We start from the raw sequence: 8,850 nt of genomic DNA on the forward strand, positions 1-8,850 counted from the left end.
CATAGAATAACAGAGCTGGGAGGAAGTTTAGAAACTATCCAGAACAACCTCCCTCATTTTACAGATGAGGAAACTGAGGCACAGAGAAGTTAATAACATCTAGGATCCCATAAAAGTGAGGCAGGCAGGATTTGAATCTAATTTTCCTGACTCAAGGTTTAGGTTCCATATCCACTACACAAAGCTCCTCCAGATGACTTTTTTAAGATCTCTAGATCTCAGTATCCTCACTGCTAAAACAAAAGAGCTGAACTCGGGGACTTTTAATATCTTTTCTAGCTCCGAATTTAGGATCCTATAACCTTAAGTCCATAGGAGGGAACTGTATATGCACAGGGGAGATTGTGCATATGCTTTCTATGCATGGAGAGCATGCATCTTCAAGGAAGGGAATGTATGCATATGAGGGAGTGTGTAGAGGGTTCCTGTGTGACTTTCATAATGGTGTAGCACAAAATGTACATATGTGTATAGAGGAATGTCTAAAAGGAATATTTGTGGGAAGAGCACATAACAGGGGAATGTATATGGTAAAAAATGTTTTATATATTTGGGAGGAGTGTATATACATACATACATGCATTCACACACACACACGCATACACATACACATAAGAGTATGTCCATGAGAGTAGGAAGTATATGTTCAGAGGAATGTTTGTGGGGATGGAGAGTCTAGACAGAATATGAGGAGATGGATGTAAATGGACAAAGGAGGGTATGTCCATGGAGAGAATGGGGGGGGGGGAGTGGGGGAACCTGCAGGAAGGGGCATTGGGAAGAATCTGCCTCTAATTCAGGCTAGCCCAGGGAAAACTGATATCAGGATTCAGTCTGGGGGTGGGGTGGGGTCCAGCTCTGCCCTTCACTGCTCTCCCTCCCCTTCCTCCCCCTCTATGGTAGCCAAGAGCTATAATTTCATTAGGCTCCTTAAGGGACCTGGCTATCTTGTTTCCCCCCGTCCCAGCCTACCAGAGACAGGGTCCCTGCCCCTCCCCATTCCAGTCTGGCATGTAGCAGGGTTGGGCTTCTCTAGACCTACAGAGAAGCATTCTGGCTGACTGTTCTTCTTCATCCCTGGCTCAGACTTTAAATAGGTAGTTCCCAGACCACAGATCACCTTTCCTGATTCTCCTTTCCCCATCATTCCTCATCTTCCCCTGCTCTGTCCCTATGCTCCTCCCAGCAATGTAAAGATCAGGGACCCTTAGAGAAATCAGCATTTATTTCAAGACATTGGGGGTATACAATAAGTGTTCAATAAATGCTTGTGAAGAACAAGATCAACTCCATCTTAGAGCAGCCTTGACAATTAGACAACTGACTGATTGAACAAGGAGCAGAAGAAACAATTGGAGAAGGGTATTGTGTTGCCCAAGATCAGATGGAATAAATGACATCTGGGAATGGAGAGATGGGGGTGAGAAGACTGTAGGAAGGTCAGTAGGATGTCCATGGAGAAGCAAATGAGCCTCAGTGGGATGGGATAAATGAAGGGTTAGAGCTCAGCCAGGTAGGCTTTGGGCAGGAGTCCAGAAAAGTGAGAGGTGAGCAATTTTCCTGGATCCTGAGAGACTAGGGATATAGGGCAGGACACCAGAGTGAAAAAAGGAATGGATAAGAAGACGTCAAAGGACATCAGACTGCTCCCCCTGGTTCTGCTGCATCTGGGCCTGCATCTTCTCTAGCATCTCCTGCATCCGGCGTAACTGCAGGAGTAAGAGGTTTGGAGAAATTTAGCTGGATGTGAGATGGGCCTCTCTCTGGCAGCTAAGGAGATGGGGTAGAATGCCCAGGTCCCCCTTGGGATTGGGGAAGGGCAGCCAAAGGGACTCACCTCCTCATCCTTTTCTCTGATAAGTTTCTCTGTCTCTGCCAGGGGCAGTATGGGGAGGGGTATTTCCGTAGCACTCTGTCGGGACAACTTGCTGAAGGAAGGAAGGAAAAAGGAAGAGATTTGGAACTTACCAATAAATAAGTCCCCCCACCACCAATCACTTGCATACCACCTTCCTTTGCCCCATCTAGAATCCAGGGTTGGGGAAGGGTTCATGTGGCCTTAGAAGCCACCTTCACCTTCGACTGGCACGTTCCCGGGCCCCAGGGCGGGCCAGGCTCTGAAGACAACGGGCTCGGTAACCTTCATAGAGCAGGTCATGGGTCACCTCCTTCAGGTCTTGTAAGTGGGTCTGTACCAGCATACGTCTCAGGTTGAGGAAGTCACAGTGATGAGGATTTTCCACTGGCAGATTGTGAAGGAGAGAGGGTTGGAAGAGAACAAAAGAACAATTACTACATTTGGTAATGTAGGAATCAATGGGAAAACTGTTTAGAATCATAGAATGTCAGAGATAGAAAGAACCTCAGAGATCATTTGGTCAAACTTTTATTATGTAATCTGTAAATGAAGGCAATTTCTATAGTCAATTAAACACCTCTTTAATAATATATGATTCCATTCTTCTTGATTTCTGTGACCATATCAACTGTGATAGGAAATGGAAACCCCTGAGGCCAGAAAGATGCAGTGATATCCAGGGTTATAGCATCTAGTAAGGGTTTAATGCTTCTTTTTTGTCTTTAAAATTTTTTTTCAAGACAATAGGGTTAAGTGACTTGCCCAGGGTCACACAGCTAGGTAATTAATAAATGTCTGGGGTTGGATTTGAACTCAGGTCCTCCTTGAATCTAGGGCCACTGCTCTATCCACTGTGACACCTAGGTGCCCCAATAAATGCTTTTTGATTCATTCATTCACTCAGTCATCCATTCATTTAAAAATCAAATACAGGACTTCTACAAAGATTTCACTTTTGGCTATTCCCTGACCTGTGAGGGCACTCCGTCTACCTACTCTGCCTAAACCATTGTCAAGGGTATGTTAACTAGCTAAGGTCAGTATAACACCCCCTCTTAAGACTGTAAGGTGCCAGGCTAAAAAGCCTCCTCCTGTGCTGTGCCCTCAGCTTTCCTGCAGCTCTACTTACCTACTGCTGTTCCCCAAGGGTAGAGTCGACCCCTCACCAGCCGGCTGGCACTATCCTTCACCACAGTAGTGGAGCCAATCACTGCAAAGGGGATGCTTTCCTGGGGGAAGGCAAGGGTCAAGCAGTAAAAGCCAGGAAGATCAGTTACCAGAGAGGGCTCACCTTATTCACAGATCCCATTCTCCGCCCCAGCCTTTCACTTCCTCCTCTCTGACTACTATCTGACTTTTGATCTCATAAGAGCCTCCACCCTCTTGGTCCTCACTTTCATCTCAGCATCCTGTTTCTTGAAGTCTTCATCCTCGTCCGAATCACAGTCTGGAAACTGGTAAATGTTGATCCCCTGTTCCGTCAGCTGCTCCCGGATCTGGTAGAAGACAGAGAGAGTCTTCAAATGACAAACCAGCATCACCGTCCTGAGGCCATTGGAACAAAGCTTCCCTTTAACAAAAAGCTTGCCTCATCCTCTTCCTAACCCAGGTGTTTTGATCCAGATTTTATACATAGTCAACTAAGGCCTTGAATTAAATGATTTGCTAAGTGCCTGAGGCAGACTCCAAGGCTCAATCTATTACTTTGTTCTCTGACCTTCAAGCTGACTTGTGCCTGAATCACCCCAGAGTGGGTCATTACTCAAATCTGTTTTTAAAGCCACCTGGACAGAAGAGCCACCGAGGTCCTTTGAGAAATACCCCTCCTCCTTATTAGGAAATTCATTGTTAAGCTCACATCCTTTCTTGAAAAAAGAAAAAGTCGAAAAGAAACAGTCAGTCCAAGTGAAGAAGAGAGAGGGTATTAGAGGTGGGGTGAAACATCAGCTTAAACTTTAGTTTTATTTAGGGCGGAGGAAAGAGATCAGAGGTTAGAACCCCACTCAGCACACACACATTGTCCTCCCCAAACATACCTTCTGTTTGAGCATCTGGGTTTCCTTGGGAGTCAGAGCATCAGCTTTCCCAATGACGGGGACAATGTTGACCTTCTCATGCACAGCCCGGAGGAAGGCCACATCTAAGGGACGGAGTCTGATCCACAAGGGTAGTCAGGGTCTACACTTCTACTCCCCTCTGCCCCACCCAGGGACCTAACTGCCCTACCTCCTCTGCCCCTAATCCCTCCCTCAGCAACTTCCTAGGCAAAAGCTTTTTCTCTTCTATCCCCAAGGCTCATCTCTCTCTGCCTGAGGTGAGAATTGGATCATTGAAACTTAAATGTATGGGGCGATGGTGGAAGGAGAACCTTAGAATATGTCTAATTCAATCAATCCAATTAGAACTTCCCTCAGTATTTCTGACTAAATGCCCCAAGCTTCCTGGTTGAGCTGTGGGTTCAGGGTCAGATGAGCTAGATTAGATGAAAAATGATATCTCCAGCCTCCTCATTTTACATGGGGAGGAAACTGAGTCCAGAGAGGAGTTGTGATCTGCTAAGGTCATACAGCAAATTAATAACAGCACAAGAATTAGAGCTCAATTCTCCTGACTTCTGGTTCTGAATTCTCCTGTTTCCTAATAGGTTAAGTTAGAGGGTTAGGTTAGATATTGATAAGGTTCCAGTTAGTTCTAAAATTCTATGTTCCTTAGTCCTTTCCAATTACTATACTACCCAACATCCAGTGGAGTCAGCTTGTATAGGTCACTCTGATGTTAAATTTTCAGTGTGAAATTTATACCTCAGAAATCATCAAAGGCTATTTCATTAGGAGGGTTTCATTTATTATTTTATTAATTTATAGATTTAAGAAAGTGAGATGTTAATAACAAAAATTAAACCTAAAAGTGCATAAACCTTGATCCTTTTTCTTTTCTGAGAGATAAGAGCCATTTGTTAAATATTTACCATCCTGACTCCATCCCTAAAAATGATGCAGAGATTTATGAATGGAGAAAATTTATAATCAGAAATAAATTCTGTAATCTTTAATAATATTAAATCTTGTTAAGGGTGGAGGGTTCTTTGCTCTTGAGATGTAAATTGACCTCTATCGTTTCACTGTTAAATGTAAAATTTGTATCCTGTCTCCTCATACCCAACCTTCAGGTTCCAACCTTCTACCTGGTTTCAGTCATGTAAGGGGCAGGGAGGGATTTCCCCTTTTACCCTCAGTGCCCAAATAAAGGATAAGGCTATAAAACCTGGGCTGTGCCTCCACTGGGGCTGCCACTCTGGCCCAGTCATCTCTCCCTTTCTTCCTCTCTTTATCATTTTCTCTCTGTCTCTGTGTTCTCTCCCTTTTGTTATATACCCCGTCCTAACATGCTTGTTGACTCTCCAGGAAGAGAAAAAGTTTTAACCTGTTTACTTTGTAATAATTTGTAATAAAATCCTGAGCAGTTTTAAAATCCCAGAGAGCACATGAATTCCTTCGTCTTTCAGTAACCTTCAATTTCTATCTTTAATTGATGACCCCAAAATTCCATCATCAACAAAAAGAAGGCCTAAAGTAGCTGAAGAATCTCTTTAGATAGCCTCCCTAAAGCTAAAGAGCTCAGGTGGGAAATTTTTTTTTTAACCAGAAACTGCATTTGCCCATCTCCCCTTAGGGTTGTAAGGTCTTTTCCCTTCCCCTTACCCTCGACCAAAGGGAGAGATGAAGTAGAGGCAGCAATGGACCCTGGAATCCTGTATATTTTTCCGATTGAGGCCACTCTCATCCCTCAGATACTGTTCGAACTGTTCCTCGATGAATCGAACCACAGGCATCCAGCTAAGAAGAATTGGGGGGATAGGGCAGAAGAAGCTCAGACTCTGGAGCAGAGGCATGGAAAGGAACATGGCAGGGCTATGATGGGAATCTGGTGATGCTCCCTTAACCAGACTGAGTCTGTCAGACCAAGGATGATCAAGCCCTGTACATATCTGCTAAACTCAGCCTATGGCAGAGAGAGGGATAGAAGTCAGAGGAAGAAAACAGATAGATGAGGAAGATCTAGAACTGAGTTTATAAGGATTAGGATCCTGAAGATGATAGCTAGCATTTATAGAACTGCTTTAAGGTCTCCAAAATGATTTACAATTATTATCTCATTTGATCCTCACAAACAACCTTTGGTTGGAACTATTATTATCCCCATTATACAGATGAGGCGAGTGAGGCTAATAGAAGCCAGCCCTATTGACCCTAGAATAGGAGATCATCAGAATTTTTATCTCTGGAGAGTCTTCAGAGTAGGGGATGGGACAGATTAGATTTGACTTTGATGTTCTTGCCAAGAAAGTTTCAGCATTGGTGGTGAATACATGCATGTACGGGTCAAAGGAACTGAGTTCACTCTAGGTTCCTTGCTATAGGATTTCTACAAGGTTGACAGTTTTCTTTCTGTGGTTGAACATAAAGGATCCTATCCTACCATCTTCATGTTCTCAAACTAACTTGTATCCAGATTAGATGCTGATTGGTTCCTGGTTGATAACTCTTTCTTCTTCTGTTAGGGAATTCTAGTCAGGAAAGTCCAGGGAAGATAATGATAAAGGTGACACAAGCTCTCAAATCTCCTCTTCAAGACCCGCCCGCCCCCCAACCAGCCCCAAGTCCTATCCCTCTTCCCCTTTATTCTCCTTGCTGTGTCTCCTTCAGGTTCTTGAGTTTTTTTATGTCTTCTAAACCTTTGGCATTCTTGTGAAACTCAGCTCTTCTTAGAATGATATTTTAAATACATAAAATAAAAAACATAAGATCATATGCTCATGAACCATATGAAAATGAAGATATGATTTTTGCCCCCCATCCAAGTTCACAGACTCCCTGAAATGTGGAAGGATTTTGGATAAGAATTTCTAGCTCTAAGGACTGGAAATCTGACTCATTCAGCTTCCTCTTCCTTTGCAACCTTTCCCATTCCCTGAAAGCCTGTGCTTGAGACCCATTCCCCTTCTCAGGATGTTTAAGCAAATCAGTCTAACTGGATTAACTATTATTAATTACCTTCAATGCTGACAGCACTTGCTATGGGTCAGAGTCTCCTCCCCATGGCCCATGCTCTATGTCCCCCAGACTCACCAGTCTCCATTGTCCACTGCATCACCAAAACCCGGGGTGTCCACCACAGTGAGTTTCACTTTGATTCCTTCCTCTTCAATCTCCACACCCCTGCGCTCAATGGTCAGGGTCTGGCTCAGGCGAGCTATACAGGGCAGGAAAGGAATCCAAGAAGATCCCAAAAAGGGAAAAGGAAGGGAGTGGGCACCAGAAGGGAGGGGGAAAGTCCAAAGAGAGGAAAATGACAGTGACTTGGGAGGGTGAAGGAAAGGCTAAGAGAGAAGGGGGCTGGGAATGGCCTGTGTCTCCGGTCTGAAGTATGGTCGTATTTCTCAGTCTGCCTCCCACCCTAGCCTAACCACTAGAGGACAACCACCTGTATCAAGAGATCTGGAGGATCAAGGAAGGAACCAGTGTGAGGGAGACTGAGAAGACAGAGAGGGGGATAAAGGTCACAATTCAGCCAGGGACCCTTCTCACTCACCACTGGCATCAGGTATCAATCGATCGTTGTAGAGGTCAGTAAGGAAGAGGCTGTTGATAAGCGTTGACTTCCCCAGGCCTGACTCCCCTAATGGGATGAACAGGCTAGTCAAAGAGAGAAAAATGGACTGCCTTCCTACCCTGTGCCTGCTGGACCATACATTTCTAAAGAGAATAGTTCTCGCCCCCCACCCCAACATGCACGCCCAGACTCCTCACCTGCTACCATGAGAGTGAAATCAAATCCTTTCTTCACTGACTTTCTGTGCAGCTGACTGGGCAGAGCTGCAAAGCCCACGTATTCTTTGTCCTGCTTCGGGAAGAGGATGTGGGAGTGAGGAGGCTAGAACTTGGGGTGGGGGGGGAGAAGGAGGCACTTGTATCAATAGGGAGACTGTTGGGGAGAGAAGGTTGGGGGGATGTTAAAGAGGGGGAGCTAATGGAAAGATGAATGGGGGCCTGAGGATTGGGCAGGATAGTCATGAAAGATAACTTAAGGAATAGGGCTATGGGTCCTGTAAGGTTGAGGAGGGATGTTGAAGATGCCCAGCTTCCCTAGAAGGGCTCACCATAGTCCTGGTGTCTTCTTGCTGCACCTGGGTCCGCTCCCCACTTCCTCTGCTAAGGGAGGAAGTTGACAGCGGCTTCGACCAGACTGTGCAGGAAGTGGTATGCCTATCTGGGGGGGGGGGGGGTGTGCAGGGGTGTTGGGGAGGAAGGGAGTGAAAGAAAAGTTCATACCTGTCCCTCGAAAAGAGGATGGGGAACTGTGAACTGAGCCTCCCAGGGGAGTCCTGAGCCTCTTGGAGATAAAAATGGAAACCTCAGTCCTTCCCCTTCAGACTCAACGACTAAAACCGGAGAGTTCACACCTTTTTATTCACCTTTTCTCCTCTACATATTCAAAATTACTTCATCTTCCTCATTCCCATCAACTTTTTTGTGAGGGTATTAAAGAGACTCATTTCCTATGGGATGATAACCTTTGGTGGGAGAAAACAGAAGTTGGAGAAATATGTTGTACTTAAATCTGTCAGAATGGAACCTAGAGGACTGAGTGGAGAATAACAACTAAATGAAGCCCTAAGTGACAAAGATGGAGTCAAGTATTCAATGAGGAGATAGAACTGGATGGCATCTGATGAACTTTGGAGAACAGAGTTAAAGGGAGGAGGTATGGGAATCCACTAGGACTCTAATTTGCTGCTGATCCACTCACTGGTTTATCTGGACTAAGGAGCAGGAAATGTGGCATCCTTTTACGGATATCCCTTGTGGGAAAATTATAGACATAAACTGCAACCTCTTAGTTAGAATAGTCATAACAGAGGATATAGGAAGAAAGCAATAGGCTTGGAGTTGAGAGATATGGACTATAGTCCTGCCTTTCTTGCCAACTTC

The 8,850-nt window shown here is 44.9% G+C and overlaps 1 protein-coding gene across 2 annotated transcripts; it reads right to left on the reverse strand.

Annotated features, from left to right (window-relative positions):
* Nucleotides 1-1,010: 1,010 nt before the first annotated feature.
* SEPTIN1 (septin 1) lies at nucleotides 1,011-8,088 on the reverse strand. Of its 2 annotated transcripts, none has more exons than XM_074207846.1 (11): nucleotides 8,019-8,070; nucleotides 7,669-7,762; nucleotides 7,451-7,537; nucleotides 6,988-7,111; nucleotides 5,560-5,694; nucleotides 3,895-4,012; nucleotides 3,253-3,354; nucleotides 2,988-3,087; nucleotides 2,077-2,242; nucleotides 1,838-1,928; nucleotides 1,011-1,709 (listed from the first exon to the last, which is right to left on the reverse strand). In XM_074207846.1, exons 1-11 carry the CDS (start codon nucleotides 8,019-8,021, stop codon nucleotides 1,629-1,631), a joined length of 1,101 nt encoding a protein of 366 aa, XP_074063947.1. In that variant the 5' UTR covers nucleotides 8,022-8,070; the 3' UTR covers nucleotides 1,011-1,628. The 2 variants fall into 2 exon arrangements, with proteins under 2 accessions (XP_074063947.1, XP_074063948.1); XM_074207847.1 differs by having other exon boundaries at nucleotides 1,012-1,709; nucleotides 7,669-7,759; nucleotides 8,019-8,088.
* Nucleotides 8,089-8,850: the final 762 nt, after the last annotated feature.

The sequence above is a fragment of the Macrotis lagotis genome, chromosome X, assembly GCF_037893015.1.
Source record: "Macrotis lagotis isolate mMagLag1 chromosome X, bilby.v1.9.chrom.fasta, whole genome shotgun sequence".
Lineage (NCBI taxonomy): Eukaryota > Metazoa > Chordata > Mammalia > Peramelemorphia > Peramelidae > Macrotis > Macrotis lagotis.

Bases quoted from the DNA above. Each gene is read 5' to 3' on its own strand.
- SEPTIN1 (XM_074207846.1), bottom strand. The intron at 5,695-6,987 runs GTGAGTCTGGGG...AATTCTTCTTAG, and splicing joins GCAGTGGACAATGGAGACTG to CTGGATGCCTGTGGTTCGAT. The intron at 4,013-5,559 runs GTAAGGGGAAGG...CTTGTGGATCAG, and splicing joins ATCTCTCCCTTTGGTCGAGG to ACTCCGTCCCTTAGATGTGG.